Source organism: Tachypleus tridentatus, chromosome 13, assembly GCF_004210375.1.
Source record: "Tachypleus tridentatus isolate NWPU-2018 chromosome 13, ASM421037v1, whole genome shotgun sequence".
NCBI lineage: Eukaryota > Metazoa > Arthropoda > Merostomata > Xiphosura > Limulidae > Tachypleus > Tachypleus tridentatus.
Window position 1 is genome coordinate 110,807,878 of NC_134837.1, and position 20,517 is coordinate 110,828,394.

Below are 20,517 nucleotides of genomic sequence, written 5' to 3' on the forward strand. Positions count from 1 at the left end.
CGGTAGCTGACTCGTGATGGATGTAGTGTAGCAGTGATCACATCGTGTTTGATATAAGCCTAAATTTAGGGGTGTGATTGTGAATTAGAAGATCAGAAAGTTTGTATAACCAGGATGTGCTGATAATCTGACCTTATTCTATCCAGTGATATTATGTTAGCCAACATATGTGAAATCACAAAGCTCTGCAAGTCGGTAGCTGAATTGCATGGTTTAAAAGTTTTCAGTAAAATTGTTAGCTGCTTCCTTGCTGTATAGAGACTGAAGATTACTAATATTTTTTACTTTACAGTGTTAGATACTTTTTTTCGAATAAACCTTAAGTTTAATAAATTTGGATAAAACACCGAATAATTTATTTAGTCTCTATGGTCATGTGTATCGTTTGCCTGAGCAAGTTTCCAAAAGATGTAAGGAATACTTAGTATTGGCTGGCTGTGAATCTACCAGCCAGCGATGGAGACGAAGATGTCCAACCGACGGAATGGAGCTCGATACCCATGTCGAAAACGTCCACCCCCAAGTAAATGCAAGACTTGTTGTCGCAAGTTAACGGCGTTTTTGTTCTCTCACGTGGGTCTATGTGTTTTGGTGGTGGGGTACAGCATCATGGGAGCATTTGCCTTCCGAGCACTGGAGGCTCCTCATGAAGAAGAGCAGGCCAGTCAGGTAACAGATATGCGAGAGGATACGGTGAGAAGACTGTGGGACATCACAAATAACCTGAACGTCCTCTACAAGGATAACTGGACCCGCTTAGTATCCGTGGAAATTGATAAGTTCCAGATGGACTTGATAGCTGCTGTGCGAGACGGATATGATGGTCAAGAGATAGGAGCTAGTCAACAATGGTCTTTCTCTGGAGCTTTCTTATATTCTTTGACTGTCATCACCACCATAGGTAAATCCCTACATACTATAGCTTATTAAAGAGATTACTGTAACATTTGTTATTTTTTTAAGTTCAATTCGTTATTCTCATGATTTAATTATAGTTCCCCAGTATATATATGAATGCCGTTGTTACAAGTATTCTTTCTTTTTAATCCAAAGGCCTTCCATTATTGTGGTATTGTCTTGCAAAGCTTTTGCAATAAATCTCCGTTAATAAAATTATTTTTAAAGTTATAATAAGCACATTTTTATCAATGTGTCTTTTTGTTTATTGCAAGTGTGTAACAATTGTGTGTTATTTCCAATGAGACGTAAGTATTTTATCCATACGTTCAGTTTTTTACATGCTGTAATATCAGTTTTTTGCTAATATCTTTGTTTATTCTTGCTTACCAAACTCTAATTTTTTGAAATGCTTTATATTTCTTTCTGTTTTCTTCCTTTGTTTATTTAAATTGTTGTTGTTATTTCTTTTGAAGATCGTTAGGTTTCTCAAATGTTGTTTTTGCTTTTCTCATTATTCGTATTCTTAAGTTTGTGTAAAGGTTTCATTCAGACTTTTGCAAAATGTTACGCTTCTTATTTCGCAAAATGTGGTATGTTTTTTACTTTATTATTTTTTAATATTGAAGTTTCTTTCTTCACCATTATCTTTTGAAAGGTAACGTTTTTTCATTCATCATCAAATTCTAATAACATTTTTTCTTCAATATAAATCACATTCTGAGATGTGAGGATTTATTTTACATTATTTTCTTTTGATATGCGAAGTTTTACTTGAAAAATGTGACTTTTTCTATTCGTTATTGTCTTCTGATACGTCAGGTTTCTTTAATATTACACTTACAAATTTTACGTTTTCTTCTTTATTGTCACTTTCTGTTGTGTAAAGTTTCTTTTTCATTATTACATTTTGAAGTGAGGCGATTTCTCCTTCGTTATTATCTTCTGACATGTGAGTTACCTTCCATTATTGTCTTTTGATATATGAAATTTCTTCCTCAGTTATTACCTTTTGAAATGTAGCGTTTTCCTCTTCATTACTTATTTCATTACTAACTACTAATATATAAAGTTTATTTATTCATTACTAACCTCTGAGATATAAAGTTTATTTATTCATTACTAACCTCTGATATATAAAGTTTATTTATTTATTACTAACCTGTGATATATAAAGTTTATTTATTCATTACTAACCTCTGATATGTAAAGTTTATTTATTCATTACTGATATCTGATATATAAAGTTTATTTATTCATTACTGACCTCTGATATATAAAGTTTATTTATTTATTACTAACCTCTGACATATAAAGTTTATTTATTCATTACTAACCTGTGATATATAAAGTTTATTTATTCATTACTAACCTCTGATATATAAAGTTTATTTATTCATTACTAACCTCTGATATGTAAAGTTTATTTATTCATTATATCTGATATATAAAGTTTATTTATTCATTACTGACCTCTGATATATAAAGTTTATTTATTCATTACTAACCTCTGATATATAAAGTTTATTTATTCATTACTAACCTCTGACATATGAAGTTTATTTATTCATTACTAACCTCTGATATATAAAGTTTATTTATTCATTACTAACCTCTGACATATAAAGTTTATTTATTCATTACTAACCTCTGACATATAAAGTTTATTTATTCATTACTGACCTCTGACATATAAAGTTTATTTATTCATTACTAACCTCTGATATATAAAGTTTATTTATTCATTACTAACCTCTGATATATAAAGTTTATTTATTCATTACTAACCTCTGACATATGAAGTTTATTTATTCATTACTAACCTCTGACATATAAAGTTTATTTATTCATTACTAACCTCTGACATATAAAGTTTATTTATTCATTACTAACCTGACATATAAAGTTTATTTATTCATTACTAACCTCTGTTTAGTTTATTTATTCATTACTAACCTCTGACATATAAAGTTTATTTATTCATTACTAACCTCTGACATATAAAGTTTATTTATTCATTACTAACCTCTGATATATAAAGTTTATTTATTCATTACTAACCTCTGACATATAAAGTTTATTTATTCATTACTAACCTCTGATATATAAAGTTTATTTATTCATTACTGACCTCTGATATATAAAGTTTATTTATTCATTACTGACCTCTGATATATAAAGTTTATTTATTCATTACTAACCTCTGACATATAAAGTTTATTTATTCATTACTAACCTCTGACATATAAAGTTTATTTATTCATTACTAACCTCTGATATATAAAGTTTATTTATTCATTACTGACCTCTGATATATAAAGTTTATTTATTCATTACTGACCTCTGATATATAAAGTTTATTTATTCATTACTAACCTCTGACATATAAAGTTTATTTATTCATTACTAACCTCTGACATATGAAGTTTATTTATTCATTACTAACCTCTGACATATAAAGTTTATTTATTCATTACTAACCTCTGACATATAAAGTTTATTTATTCATTAAAGTTTATTTATTCATTACTGACCTCATATGAAGTTTATTTATTCATTATAAAGTTTATTTATTCATTACTGACCTCTGATATATAAAGTTTATTTATTCATTACTGACCTCTGATATATAAAGTTTATTTATTCATTATTATCTTTTGAAGGTGACTTTTTAAGCTTTTTCACTTCTGAAGTTAAGATTATTTTCATGATGACATAACTTTCTGAAATGAAACACTTCAGTTTTAATTATCTTTTGAAGTCCAACTTTTAAGAATTTTTGGTTTCATTAAAATTTCTTGAAATGTAACTTTTCTTTCTCGATTATGACTTTCTGAAAAATATTTTTCTTCATTACTATTTTGTGCAGTTGAAGTTTGTTTTTGATTATTACTTTTTTGAAATGTTATGAATTTTATCTTTGTTTATGATTGGGGACAATATATGTTTTAACTTATTAAAGTAAATTAACGTCCATTTTATTTTATTAGATAAAGAAACCGATTTACTTTTTAATTGGCAATGTTTGTCTTTTATTTATTTATCCTGATATAGATTTAGCTATTCTAATCTCAGAACAGGTAATTCTTTTATTCGATAGCAATTATAATAATTCTTAGTTTCGAATTCGTAAATTCTTCTTTTTATTGAAAAAACATAAAATATTTTGGTTCCTTCTATATTACCTGTATCGTTCTGTTTTTCACTTTCTGCCTTTACGTTGCTTTACTTATATTTTCAAACTTTAAACGCTTTTCCGTGTTAATAACCAGAAATAAACCCATGAATACTAGAACACACAAAAGACGAGTATGTGATTCATGATAACACCGTGGGAAGGCTTCTATACAAGATCGTGACCCACAAGTATCAACAACTAAATGTAGGATGTGGGCGTGGAAGCTACGAAGCTTTGTCGACATTGGAAGTAGCGTAAATTTGTGGCATTTGATGCAGTTCGTCTAAGTAAACAAGCAGGAGATTGCGAAGAATACCTCTTTCTATAGAGATATTGCACATAAAATTGTTCTTTTGTTGCGAACCCTGGTTGTGAAGACTCCAATTCACTTTACAAAGATAAGTTTTTGAAGCTTTTGTATTAGCAAACCAGAAAGTTAGAGGGTTAGTAGAAGTAATAAAAAATGAAATGATATATAGATTTTTTTTTACCATTCCAAATTAAAATACAAAGACATGATTCTGAAATGCCTTTATAGTATACAGAGGGCTGAGTACATTGTATTAAAATTATTTTGAATCTACTCATCAGCAAGTTACGATACAACCACAGCCGATATAAAACTACAGTAAAACTAAATGTAACAGAGCTACATTTTATAAGTAGTGTGATGACCCCAAAACGTATCGATTTTAGAAAGGGTATGTAAGAGCCTTTTATGAAGCAAAATATTTTAATAAACTGAGATCATGACGATGTGTTCAGATCGGGTATTCATAGTGTTTGAGACGAGATTTTCCACTACACTTAATAGTAGTGAAAAAATAATTGTGGATTAATTTGGGTCCCAATGCTACCTAGAAAGAGATCTACAGAAAGTCGTACATTAACAGTGGTAATCAAAGTGCAGCGTCCTGTTACATGAAAAAAAATCAATGGCTGAAGCAGTTAATGTATCCTAGCCAACAGTATGCAATATAACGAAGAAAGATCTCCACCTGGAAAGTGACACAAGTTACGTCCATCAGAAAGAATGAAACAAATATTACTATTATTTCATACAGTATTACCTTTGCAATGGGACTGTTGAAAGAGGTTCTAAAAAGGCGTTTCCTTGGGTACTAGAGTCACTATGAAAAGCATGTAGGGAGGAATAGTGTGCTTTGATTATGACAGCCTTACGACGAAGCCATCCGTAAAGAAAACTTCGCTGTAAGACTGTTATCATTATGCACTGTTATTTGATAAAACACGACTGTAGCGCTGTGATGAGGCTCCAAAATCGTTTTAATGTTACAAATTCAACGACTGTACAAGAAATATCAAATAGAGCCAGTATAGCTAGTAAGGCTAAAGAGTTGAAGGAAAAATATATACAAAAAATACGAAAGAGATTATGATGTGCACTTCTTACAAAAGGATAGAAATGAGAAAGAACTAGAGAAACCCGGAATATAGAAAGTCAAAATAACAGTCATGAGGTAAAACAAATTGAAAAATAATAAAAACTTTAAGAACAAAATATTACTGGAATATATCGATTGACTTAAATTGCTGAGTAGATAAAAAAGAATAAGAGCCAATAAGCAATTACGTTTAGTCTCATGTTTTGTAAAACTATTGTATAATAATTTAACAGTAACATACTGCTTTATGATTTTATAATACTCATTTGGTAAATTTTAAACACATGCCATTTTGTTGATAGAACAGAAAATTGTTTGTCGAATTAAACGAAAGTTACAACGCTTAGATTTCTCTACACGCGTGCATCTGTTCTTCAATGATAACGCTTCCTACATTTGCTGATAGCAATTCATGAATATTTGCATTTCTTCTTTCCCTGGCAACGCATCCGGGATAGCTGTATCATTTCATTTCATGACAACGCTTCCTTCTTTACATTTTTTCCCCCCAAAATCCTTTCTGAATATTTTGTTTTCTTCTTTCCCTAACAACGTTTTCTAGAACACATTTGAATTTATTTGTTCCCTAACAACGCTTCTTGGATGTATGCATATATTATTTCCATGACAATGCTTCTATCTGGATTGTAATTAAATTCTGTAGCGGAAAGAAATGCATACCAAGCTGAGCTCCATGTTTCTACGCGGGTTGACACCGGTGATAATGAGCGGATCCTTGCGTCTCCAGAAATAAGATTTCGGTTATCTTCTCTGAAATTCTATGATAGAATTTTACGCTGATTTTACCTAGACGACATTTCACACACGATAATCATAATTTAAGAAATAAAACTGCTGTATATGATTTAGTTTCTTCCACATTTAAAAAGATAGCAGATGTAAGTATTCTATTACTGCTCACTAAACATGCTCGCCCTCCCAGCCGTGGGGGTGTATAATGTTACGGTCAATCCCACTATTCGTTGGTAAAAGAGTAGCCCAAGAGTTGGCGGTGGGTGGTGATGACTAGCTGCCTTCCCTCTAGTCTTACACTGCTAAATTAGGGACGGCTAGCACAGATAGCCCTCGAGTAGCTTTGTGCGAAATTCCAAAAAACAAACAAACAAACTGCTCACTAAATAGTCACTTCTAATATATAATTTCTTTTCTTTACAAGAACCATAGAATACTTTATTTGAGTGGAGACTTTTACGTACTTATAGCGAACCAGTTAATCGCTGAGCTGGTATATGATATTGCTATATATTTCTACAATCACAGTGGTTGAAGTTACCGAATGAATATTGATTGTTGTATAGTTTTTAATACGTCACGTTTGTTTATTTCGACCGTTTGCTTCAAAAGAAAGTATCTCTGATTAACAGTTTCTAATTTTGAGGTGACAAGAAAGAAAGACATCTGAACCAATCACTTGGCTATTCTCTTACCAAATATTGCGAATAGACTGTCATTTCATAACGCACCCACAACCCCAAAAGTCTGTTATGAATATTGTGTTTTTTTTTCTTCCAAGAATGTTAACAATCGCTCCACCACACCCATGTCCCGACAGGAGCGGCAAGTTTATGAACTTACATCTCGGGTAGACATTGTATTCATCAAATGGCTCAATGTGACGTTGCTCTAAAATCACTGCCTAGACCTTACCATTCCTACCAGACTTCCTTAATAAATAAATCCAGAAATATCCAGCCACTTACTCTACCATTTTTGTTGGTGGCTCTTTATATCCCTTTCACTTATTTCTAGAGGCACAGAGAAATATCATGTACAATAAACTTTGAAAGTTACAGAGTTAACAGAATTTTCAGTTAACAGTTTATAACAAGTACTACTTTGAAAGTAAACATTTCAGAAATGTTCTAAATTTTATATGGACAGCTCTAAGTTATTAAGTGCACTATTTTACATTTCCCTCTTCTGTATTTTCATGAGAGCTCTTTTATTTAAAGACATTCTTTCAGATAAGCAATTCATTATTCATTTTTGTCGGTGATCCACAGTCGCTATGAGCTGTTATTTAACCATGTTCGTAATTCACTCTTACAGAGGACCGAGTACTATTTGATGTTCGTGTTTAAGTAATTTTCTGAATTATTCTTTCAGCATTTTCTCAGCTTTATGTAAAATTTCATCAGTTTCCAGATAGATTTGTTTTTACACTTCACTTTTTAGTGGACATTCTTATTTATTACCTGACGTATTCTTATAGTAATACTTACGTTGTTGAAACCTGCTGGATATTAAACTATTGTAACGCTACCTAAATAATTAAATACTGTTATTTCACCAATTTATTAATAGACCAATGTAGCGTTGCCTATATTATGAAACATTCTTATTTCACCAATTCACTACTAAATTATTGTAGCGCTACTTACGTTGTTAAGCTATTATCCCAGCATTTTCATGCTCAGTTATTTTAGAGACACCAACGTTATTTTGTTATGACATTTATGTATTTTTGGAAATTGTTAGTCTTGCTTCTTTGTAACCAATATATTAACCTGTTGACTGCCAAGTATTTCAGTTGCTACGGCAACTTCGAACCAAGTTCAAAATGCAACTACAATGCTTCTTCGTTTTGTAACCTTTTTCGTGACGCCATTTTGGATCAAAAGTGAAACAATATGTAAGTAGATCAAATTCATGTATGGTGCTGACGTCTGGCGTTGAAGATAGGTATTACTGAAAACGAATTAACTCGTCCGTGACACTGTGTTACCGATCGGCTTGGACGAGTTATCTAGTCTATGGCACTGAACAGGTTAATGTTGTTCCGTCAAGAAATATTACTAAAACGCTAAACTACATCTTTAAAATAGCAGCATAAACATAGTAAATTAACCTTATTCTGATAAATATTTTACTTAAAAGTATTCGGTATGCCGGATCACGTGTTGCATAGCTTGTGAAGTCTACCAGTGAATTTGGATCTAACTTTCAATATTCTAGTGACAATGGATGTAACTGTTAACATACCGATAACTCTGAAAAAAGTTTAAGAATGTTGAAAGTTCGTCATCAAATCTAAATCTTCGTGAATTACATGTTATCTTAAAACAATTCTGTATGATTCATTCATTTTTTTATCCATTTTTATTTTACATTCTAATGGATTTATATCAAACATTCCGTGAAGTAATAAGAATTTTATAGAGCGTTAGATGTACTGATTTGAACTAGATTGATGTAACGTCTTCAAAAATTCAAACGTAAGTAAGCAAATTTATTTTGAATATTATCAATAACTGTGTACAAAGTTTTAATTCTGACGCTAAACTTTGAAGAACGTAACCTATAATTTTAACAAATGACTATTCATATTCGCCCTTTTGACAATAAATGTGTTTTCATGACCTTGAAAAAGTATCTTCTCAAAAATTAATGTTTGAGCTTCTGCTCGTGACAGTGACAGAGATTAATGATGCTAGAAGCAGTTCTACAGTTCACGTGGTAGAATTCAGACGTCTCCCTGGATAATACATGAAATTGGTGAAAAGACGGCAACCAGTGTTTGCAGCTCTTCAGGCCTTGTGCAGACAAAGAAAGAAGATTTTTTTGGATATTTATGTGTTCGATTCCTTCTCTTGAGGAAGACTGCTGATTTACTGATCATCGACCGGCTATTGAATAATTTTCATTCTCTAAGATCACAAGTGTTTGAGTTCCAAAAGAACTGTTCCTCAATCAATATTCTGCATCGATTCAACGGAATGTTTTATGGTTTTCCTGGTTACGAACAGACCTAGTCTGCTCCTATTTATAGTTATCAAGAAGATATAAACTAAATAGGACCCTCACTCATGAGTCATAAGCTAGAAAGGAGGCAATTTAAAACACGTGCATTGAAAATTATTAGGTAGTACCTAAGTGTTATTAGGTGGTAGAAGAAATTGGTTAAGGCTGTTATATCGGCAGTAGGAAATAAGCTTCACCTAGAATTACATACTAGATAGATAACAAAGTATTCGAAGCACATTAAGCCTAGCTCCGCAGAGAATAGTAAGCTAAAAATCTTAACACCTCTTAGACGTTACCTAAATTCGACATTCTGTCCATGTTTCATTATCTAAAACGGAAATAAATAGTTTCAATACTAAGATGTGAATTTAAATTCTCACATCGTAAATAATACAATATGAAAGACAAATTATAACAAGATTTCAAATACTTTTTTATTTTATTGTTCGTTTAAGTTTGGACCTCAAGACTTTATATACACTTTGAAATATTCGAAACTCATATATATGTATTTATTTATATACATAATAATATTGAATTCACAGTTATATATTTTCTATAAATCGTTTTTCTAAAATTCATCGCATTTTCCGACTCAAATTATTTGCTTATTTTACAATATTTAATGTCTTATAAGAGAAATTAATATACTGTCTCATTGTGGCAAGAAAGCGCATCTCAGTAACAAATGCGTTTAGGAAGTGTAAGTCCTATGTAACATACGTATAAAAATTACTTTTTTGTTAAGATATTATTTAAAATATATGAGTTGAAAATTCATCGACTTGTAATATAACTGTACAAGGTTAAAACCTTATTTAAATGCTTATAGTTATTGTTAAAATTCCACATTGTGAAATTAATTCTCTTAACTTTGCTTGAAGTTGTAGTTAAGCACAAAGCAACACAAATGGCTGTCTGTGTTCTCCTCAATACGGGTATCGAGTTCTCTTTACAGTTATTCGACAAAGATATAAACTAAAAGTCTTAGTTGCGCTAAAAACTATCCCACTATAACCTTCCAGAAAACCTGAAATTTAAGCAAAAAATTTAAATAAAACTACAAAAGACGCTTAATCTAGAATGAACGGATTATAAAACGAGCATGCTGATTAATGTCGGTTGTTCGACTGAATGTATATTTTACATCTGCTTGTAAATATGAACCATTTTTGGTATGAAGAATTTTTACAGAAGAATCAAAATTGACTTACTGTTTTAGTAAGCGAGTAATATTGTTCTGACATGAAATCATTGTTTGCAAAAGATTAACACACACAACAATATGAAAAACTTTCAGTTCATCTTGTAACCTTCAATAAAACTAAATTTCTACACTTTGTCAACGATATTATAAGCTAAATGAATGAAACAAAACGAAAAGGGCATGGCCAGGCAGTTAGGGTAATCTGAGGGTCGCGGATTCGAATTCCCGTTACACCAAACATGTTTGTCCTATAAGACGTAGGGGCGTTATAATATGACGGTCAATCCCCCTATTTGTTGGTAAAAGAGTAGCCCAAGAGATGGAGGTGGGTGTTGATTACTAGTTACCTTCCCTCTAGTCTTACACTGCTAAATTAGGGACGGCTAGCTCACAGAGCCCTCGTGTAGCTTTGTGCGAAATTCATAAAACAAACAAACAAATCAATGGACAAATAAATAAATAGTTTTAGTACAAATTTTCATACTTATATGCTGATGCAAAGACAAATGCTGTTGTAGTCGCTGTGTCACGGACAACGTATTTAACACTATTGCACATGATTTACGACAAATTCTCGACCATTCGACCGTGAAATTTGCTTCTAATACAACTGTGGATAAAGTCATATTTGACTTTTTTTCAAGTAAAAATGCGTAAATAGAAAGATTGTTCAACAATGTTTCATGAAAGGGAGGCGTCATTGACCTTTACCAGAGTTAGTTTAGGTAGAAATGGACTTCGAAACGAGACCCAACACATTTAACTCTGAAGTCTGAAGTCAGTATTATTCATATTAATTCATAGTGTCTCAGATCAATATTAATCCTATTAACTCGTAGTGTCTAAGATCAGTATTAATCCTATTAACTCGTAGAGTCTGAGGTCTGTATTAATCCTATTAACTCGTACTCTCTGAGGGGAAAATATACCATAATCGGCAAAGTTAAAAAAAAAAAATCTAGAAAATAAAAAAAAAAGTTTTTTTAAAAATAAAATCTAGAAAATAAAAAAAAATAGTTTTGTTAGACATTTGAGCGTATCAATGAAAATAGTTTTGTTAGACATTTGAGTGTATCAATGAAAATAGTTTTGTTAGACATTTGAGTGTATCAATGAAAATAGTTTTGTTAGACATTTGAGTGTATCAATGAAAATTGTCATATGAATAAATAATTAAGTGAAATTATTAAGAAGAATAAATGACTAAAAGAAATAAACAAATTATTAAGGACACCAGTTGAAAATAAGCAACAACTTGTTTGCTTGTTTGTTTCATAGAAAAGCCATCCTTGGGGGGGTTATTTGATGTGTTTACCGCGGGGATTCGAAGGTCGTATTCCAGCGTTATAAATATATAAACTTACCAATGGCTCTCCGGGATACATATGCAAAACCACATATAAATCATTAAAACTTGTTCATTTGCGTTTAAGCAATAAGTCACTCAATAGTCTTCCTGTGTCATGTCCAAAATAGGGAACAAACTCAGAATTATACGCTACGATGCTAACAGCTGAACTACAGGGACAATTATTGACACTAATGAAGCTCTGAAAAAATGAATTTCAAAAGAACAAACCGAATAAAATTAAAATATCACGAAAAAAAGCTTACATATCCTCACTTTTTTATTTAACAAAGACGAACACATCCGATACATTATTAATTTTATCACAAATAAACTTTTAGAGCAGATAGTAAGAAACAAAATTTCTTTCGAGTAATCTTTATATTGCAAGATTATAAATAATTTAAAAATGAGTTTCAAAGTGTGTTTTGTGTTAACTAATCGTCAGAATAAGTCGGATAGAAGGTAGTTTATTTTCATTAAGATAACGTTCTCTCGTGGTAGTAAACTGGACACAAACTACTCCTGTTAAGGGGTTAGTTTGTGCAAAATTATTCTAATTCTAAGTTTTAAAAATTATGGATATATTTTATTAAATGTTACAGCTTACTCTTAGAAGTTTGTTGTCAGGCGTTCTGAAGCACCCATACACCTTTAATTACTTTTTGTGTAAGTCTAGAATTAGATTACATGTACGTAATTGTAATATACTTGTAGCATACAGACCGAGTAAGCTTTTAAACTGAGTTTTATGTCGCAGAAGGATATTATTGCGAGTAGGAACACTGGACACGTCAATAGGAAACCGTTTCCAACTTCTTCTTTGACCTAGATAAGTAACTACAATGAAGCTTTATTTATCGCAAGGAAACATTTGCCTAACAAACCAACCTTTTTACATTCGTGTCTATGGAAAATGCAACGAAAGATACATTTAAAAGGAAACATTACTTACAGTAGAAGGTTATTCTAAGACACTTGTCGGATGCTTTATTATTACACATAGTTGAATAATATCATGTAGATTAAAACATAATAATGTAACATACATACACTTCAACATTGCTGTGTAACATATAACAATGCAGTGCTATATATTTAGTTCAATATTGATATGTGTGGCCTATGTTATATTTCAGAACAAATTCATTCACAATATCTATGAGGTTTCAAGACTTTTTAAATTCACCATACGTCACATGTTTTCTTTCTAAATTCATCTTTGGTAAAAAAAAGAAAGAAATCTTTAACACACACAAAGACGCATATAAAGTTAGTTGTTTCAGTATTGTTATATATGGTAGAACAGTGTAACATTACACACTGTTAAATACCATTGTTACTGGTGGATCAAAGTAAAGTTATATAAATTTAAATACTGAAACTGAATATGAAGCCTAATCTATTTTCTGGCTCAACAGTTATTGGGTAATTATATATCGGTTTAGGGAAGTTTCACCCCTAACAATTAACCCTGAAGAATGGAAAGTCGAAAAACAAAGAAGACTAAGCTTCATATAGTAATGTAGTGTATGCTAGGAACCTGTAAACTGGTATAACTCACTGCGAAGTGATGAATATAGTGATGGAGTGTATGCTAGGAACCTGTAAACTGGTATAACTCACTGCGAAGTGATGGATATAGTAATGGAGTGTATGCTAGGAACCTGTAAACTGGTATAACTCACTGCGAAGTGATGGATATAGTAATGGAGTGTATACTGGGAAGCTATAAACTGGTATAACTCACTGAGCAGTGATGAACATAGCAGTGAAGTGTATACTGCAAACCTATAAACTGATGTAACTCACTGAAAAGTGATGAATATAGTAATGGAGTGTATACTGGGAACCTAGAAACTAGTAATACTCACTGAAGAGTGATGAATATAGTAATGGAGTGTATACTGGGAATCTAGAAACTAGTAATACTCACTGAAGAGTGATGAATATAGTAATGGAGTGTATACTGGGAAGCTATAAACTGGTATAACTCACTGAGCAGTGATAAACATAGCAGTGAGGTGTATACTGCAAACCTATAAACTGATGTAACTCACTGAAAAGTGATGAATATAGTAATGGAGTGTATACTGGGAACCTAGAAACTAGTAATACTCACTGAAGAGTGATGAATGGAATGATAAACTGAGCTTTACATTCATATAAATTACCTTAAACACTTATCTGCTGTATTATTTATAATAATAAATTAATAGACATACTGTTATAAGTTTTTTTAATTCTATATAATTTTAGATTCACTTTCTATGAGACAACTAAAAACTCCATACATATGACGATGAACGATAGTGTTATAAGTGTTGAAACAATAGAGCATTTGTACAAAGCTAGATTTTCACGAACTTCAAAGATTAAAAAACATGATTTTTAAAAAAAAAATTGTTGTTGGTTTTGTAGTTCGTTACTCGAAATGTGATAAAACCATATAATCTGAGAAAATGTTTAGCTATATTTACAGCCCCATGATTAAGATGTGCTTTACTTGGTCATGTTTGTTTATGGTGAACATCTGCTGATTTTTAAAAGAAGTCAAACTTTTGTATGTAAATCTTATTGTATATGAGTTGAAGGAAAACTGTATAGAGGAAAATGAAATACACTTATAAGAGGTTTGTTACTTGTCTGTTCGTCGTTCATCAGTTCACACTGTATTATTGTAAGAATAATCTTACTCTCCCCGAAATAGAGTAAGGAATCTTACTAGTTAAACAGAACTGTAAAGTCTTCTTGAATGATTTTAAAGAACATAAGAACGAGACAGACTATTGCTTGGAACTAAACCCACCCAATGGGTCGCTAGAATTAACCAACGTCAAATATGACGTCAGAGATGTTACACAGTGTGACGTAACATTTATACTTCTTGAAAGCTACAATATTGTCATTAAAATGTATTCAGAAAAAACAGAAGAAATTTAATTTGGATAAAATTTGTTTACTTTCTTGTTGCTCAAAGTTGCAATTCACAAACAAAGTTCATCGTGGAAAGATAAATCATATTCTTTCTGTCATTGCATATTAGAGAGAAAAATCTTCTTGTTCGAGTCAGGGGCGTGACAATGTTACCAGTACCTCCATCTTGGTAGTGATATATCGTGACAACGTTACCAGTACCTCCATCTTGGTAGTGATATATCGTGACAACGTTACCAGTACCTCCATCTTGGTAGTGATATATCGTGACAACGTTACCAGTACCTCCATCTTGGTAGTGATATATCTTCTCCTTCTCACATTGACAACTTAATCTATCTGTTCCGACTGTTTTTCTTTTTTCATCTGTTCAACAATAAACGCTGTTAATTGTATTTTAATGTAAAATACGCAGAAAGGCCCACGGGTACGTTCACGTTGTTAAAAATCTCTTTGTTAAACATATAGCTACACTTTCTTTTGACACGACGAAACGAGATAAAGTACAAATTTGTATTTATTCCTCTTTCTTTATCAACACATTTATTTTTCGTTTCCTGAATGTCAATTATTAAGTTTTTGTGATCACTTTTCCTTGAAAAATATTTTACCATTTATTGATGCCATTAATGAATAGACGTACTTAACACGACATTCACTTTCTTTCTGCAATATACTGATGTTTTTTTTTCTAATTATTTCACGCTATAAAGAGAATGAATTTTGTAATATTATCTGTGTCAGAAAATCTGTAAACAACAAAATTCCGAAGATTTATTCAACATCTTAAACGTCTATAGTCTGGATAGCTCGTGATAAGCTCCACCCTTCTGGGATTATTTTTCCACCCAAAGTAATAATAAACGTACTTGGAGCTTTATAAGATGGCTGGTGTACTTCAAGTGTACTGACATTTTACATACTTAACAATCAATGAAGTGAAGAAATACACTTCGAAAGACAAAAACAACAAACAAACAAAACAAAGAAATACTTCATAGGAATGTAGTTTAATTATAGTTGTATCTAAAAATATTTATTATCTTAATATATAATCCTGCATCACATAGAGTTGCATAAAAATAAAGGTTCACATACTTCGTTATGTAATGTCCAGGCATGACCAGGTGGTTAAGGCGCTTGACTTGCAAACTGCGAGTCACGGGTTCGAATCCCCGTCACACCAAGCATGCTTGCTCTTTCAGCCGTGGGGGCGCTATAATGTTAAGATCTATCCCACTATTCGTTGGTGAAAGAGTAGCCCAAAAGTTGGCGGTGGGTGGTGACGACTAGATGCCTTTTCTATAGTCTTATATGTATCGTTAGGAACAACCGTGACATGAAATAGAACTGTATAAAATGAAACTTCTCTCAGCATCATGATATACACATGTAAGTTAGAAAAAACTGGCGTGAAATTGGATTGCATAAAACTCAGGTTTATGAACAATGTTATACATACACTTGTCTTAAGAATAAAACTAGCACGAAATAGAACTCCATAAAAAGTAAGATTTATGTACCTTATTATGGGTGTATAATGTAAGTTAGAAATAACTGTCTCGTAAAATAGAACTGCATAAACCCAATGTTTATGCTATAACTTTGACCATGTTTTCCTTATGTCACTAACTCTGAAAGACGATTATTTTCAGTAAAACTTAGATTCTTGATGACTTAGACTCTTGTTTTTTCCTTTATAACATTAACATCTTGCATTTTGTGTATTAAGGTCACGTCTTTTACAGATCTAGTTTTAAATAGCTTAGTTTTACTATTCATATATAGATATATATGTATAATCCTTAAATACATGTTTCTGTAGTTTTGATAATGTGACTTTTTTCTGTTCTTAAATGTTTGTAGGCTTAACTTTTTTGTGTGTTTACAAAAGCCGTTTTAAGGTGTTTAGGGAAACGGATACATAAAGTAAACGAACAGAAACAACATTGGCTCACGATAACCAACAGATACGAACTTAAAGCCTTTTCCAATAAAAGCGTAGTTTATCCGGCAATAAGAGGCTAAAGTAAGCGAGTAGTTGTTTGTTCTTCTGATGGGTACGTTTAAAGCCGTAAGGAATTATGTGTCACTGTGTCTCGACCTTTCTGTCACCATTTCATCCCTTATAACCTATAGTTTACTTTTTATTAGCAGTCTTGTATTTAAAAAGAGTTTTACCACGATTTTCACAGACAAGTCGATGTGTTTGTAAACTATAATAGGTCGTCTTTATTGTATTCTTCCCGAGTATTTCAGAGCTATTGATCAACCTAACAACCGTTTTTCATCAGCGCCCCACAGAGTGGTCGATTTCTAATCTTTTTCAAAGAAATCTGTATGTAGTTGTTCTGAATCGTCTGCAATCACTGAGAAAATGTTACCCCAGTTCTTCAAAAGACGTAATTGTTCTATAGAGATTACTAAAGTCTTCTCTTGTTTCTTTTATGAGTCTAAGCTTTGTTAAAATGTTTTAATACATGCGTGGCGTCAATTTCCGGTTAAGTTTTTATTCGGCTAAACATTCCGAAGCTAGGTGGCGATTAAAGGAGACTAAAAGCTATTAGTTGCACTTGAATAGTTTGAAAACATCGAAAAAATGACCAGTTGTTTCTGGCAAGATAAATACAGTTTACTTAATGTATAGAATAAATCACAAAAAGAAAGTTTCTAAAGAGACTGTCTCGAGGTTTTAAACAACAAAATAGTTTTGAAATGCTTAATATTTTGAAATAGTTTTGCACAGATAACATATAAAACAGTTGTAATAACTTACTTCTCAGCTTTTATAGTTGTATTGTTACTAACTAAGGTATATATATATATATGTATTTTATAGCTAGTATATGCCATTATATTATCATTGTTTGACAGAAAGTATAAATACACACCTAAGGTTGATAGGTAATTGATATATAATAACAGCGTTTTATAGCTGGTATAGTTGTATAATTGGGGTTTATAAGTGGTAGATGTAATTATGATTCTGTGCATTTTGGGTAGTAGATATAATTCTATGTCTTTGTTTTATATAGGGTAGGTATAATTACGTGTCTTTGTTATACGACTGGTAAATATAATTATGTGTCTGTGTTTCATAAGCTGTAGATGTAATCATATAGTTCATTATAGGTTGCAGATGTAGCTATGTAGCTGGAAATTATACGTAGCATAATTATATATCTGGGGTTTATATGTGGTAGGTATAATTATGTGTCTATATTTTATAGGTGGTAGAGATAATTATATACGCTCTTCAGTGCTTAGCAGTAAGTCTGGACTTATGGTAGATGAAGCACAAATAGTTCATTGTGTAGCCTCATGCATAACAACAAACAAAATAATAGTGATATAACTGTGGCTTATTTTATTAAAAGTATCAAACTGATAAATATAGATACAGCTCTTCTTTAAAAATCTAGTCACAGAAATATAGTTAAAATAAAAAAAACTTTAGTGAACAAATAACTAAAAACAATATAGTTTTTAAAAATTTATCTTAATTTCTTCATTTTTTATTTCAGACAAAACTAATCAAACATAATATATCATATCTATCGTCTACCTTCTAAAAGTCTTTATAAACGAAGTATTTTGTTCTAAACCAGAGCTGTTCTTTAGCTGGGCTGAATGATAAAAGACAAAATAATAGGTGACAAGTTCTGGTATTAAACTTAAGCCCTCCAGGGCAATTACTTGTGAAAGTGTTAGTTTCTAATACTTTTTGTTTGAAATCCAAAACGAAAAAAACTAAGAAAATGTGAAAAGAAAAAGGTATTTGCTGTCTAAATGATTTTTAATCGCGGGATAGCAGTTTATAGAATGGCTCTGTTTTTTGTCGTACAAACTTTTAGCTTATAGCTCCGTCACTTGTTGACACTTTAAAATTTAGTTACAGTTTTGGACTCATGATGTGAGACCCTTTTGATTAATGTATTTGACCATATTCAAGATCTCACAAAGTAATTTACTCCGATTTTACTTGAAATAATTTCAAAAGCCGTAGCTATTTATGATTCCCTCTTGTTCTAACAAATATCAAACCTATTGGAATATAATGCTTCGTCATCTCAGCATTTAAACCATAAATTACCTCATTTTGGTCTTATTTTTAATATATCTAGTATTATACATATAAATCCAGTTTTGATAGACTAACAACATTTTTTATGAAATAACATTCTACATTATCACTGGCGACATTTTGGTTTTCCTTAAAATGTTTCTATAAAATCCACTATTATGTATAATATGGTTGAATTGAGATCTTACAAATTCAGAGATAGATGGTGTTTTAAAGTGAAACGTTGATGTTTTGATTTGAGACAATAAATAAGTTTCGTAAAAATGTTTTAAATGTTTCAGCCAAGAAACATATAACATTAAAATATGCTTCAGGAACAAGTTTCAAGAAATTGAGTATGATAGGGGGCATTCAGGTTAAGTTAAGTTTTTATACAGAGTCGAATAGCTTTTAACACTTGCCACACAAGCCAGCCGCGAGCATCTGTTAGTACTGTATCTAGGACGGTTAACAAGGAGGGGTGAGTGGTCATTCCGTAAGTTATTTTAAGGTTATTTGAACAAATATCGATGAATGAAGCTTTTAGAACTCCTAAAACGAAAAAAATAACAAAAACAAAACAGTTAAATATTAATATATGTATTTATTTATTTATGACATAATAAAACCTATATGAATTATAATATGGTGGTAACTATATTGGGCATTATTCCATCCTTGAAATGTTTATTCTTGATTGTAGAAATGACACTTCTTACGTGACAATCGCTAGGGAAATCATCATACAATGCAACGTACATCTGCTTCAATTTCAACACTGGATCTTTGAGCTTCACTGTGCTATTAGTTCCAGAAAATATTGAAAATATATATCATTATATCTTATATATCATTTCAATTCCTCCTTTTCAATTTAACGATACTATTTTGCCTATTCTTTTATGTTAAGCCGTCAGTGCAATAACCAATTCACGAATCTCTAATTCAACTGATATATCCTCATCGGATCTGAACCCACGGCTTAGTTTAATCGCTATACTTAAACTGTCACATTCACAAACACATCTGGAACATTTCAAGTATGTTTCGTTGCTGCATCGTTTTAGTTTACATTTTCAAGTTAAGTTCTTCATACTGACTCTCATGGTCTTGAGTCAGATCACGAGTCTGGTCTAGTGACCTAGACCTCAAAAAATAACACCAAACATCTTTTTTGTGTAATGAAAACAATCCAAACTTTTCCTAATGACCTGTTTTGTTGGATTCACATCAAGGTGCCAAGTCGGCTTATGTGACAGGTGTTAAAATGATTTTGTATAAGTAAATCACCAAGCTACAGCCGGTATAAAGTCGTGGTTGAACAGTGTATATAAGAATTATAATTTGATATGAATTAGTATTTGTAGATTGTAAGATGCTACCAAACATTTACCGGTTTTGAGAACGGCATGGAACATTCATTTCCGACGTAAAACATTCGTACATTTAGGTCAGAAAGATGAGTTCAGAATAAGGATTTATACTTCAAAGACGGAGATATCCCTTGTATTTAACAGCGTTAAAAGCATAGGAATATGGGTCAATCTAAGGTACCAGGATAAAAAATACCTGCAAGAAGTCGTACTCCAATTATAATAAGCAAAGTGCAAGTTTGTAACAGGTAAGAATTTAGCAATACGAATATCATTGATTGAATCCATTTACGCAGCCCAGGTAACAGTTCACAACATAATAAGAAACATTTCCGATAAGATA

At 31.5% G+C, this 20,517-nt stretch overlaps 1 protein-coding gene across 1 annotated transcript in view; it reads left to right on the plus strand.

The window, feature by feature from the left end:
* LOC143238755 (TWiK family of potassium channels protein 7-like) overlaps positions 1-20,517 on the plus strand; it is an 87,525-nt gene continuing 67,008 nt past the window's right edge. Inside the window, exon 1 of the mRNA XM_076479270.1 lies at positions 1-901. Coding sequence (XP_076335385.1) covers positions 457-901 — 445 coding nt within the window. The 5' untranslated portion in view covers positions 1-456. The remainder of the gene's footprint in view (positions 902-20,517) is intronic.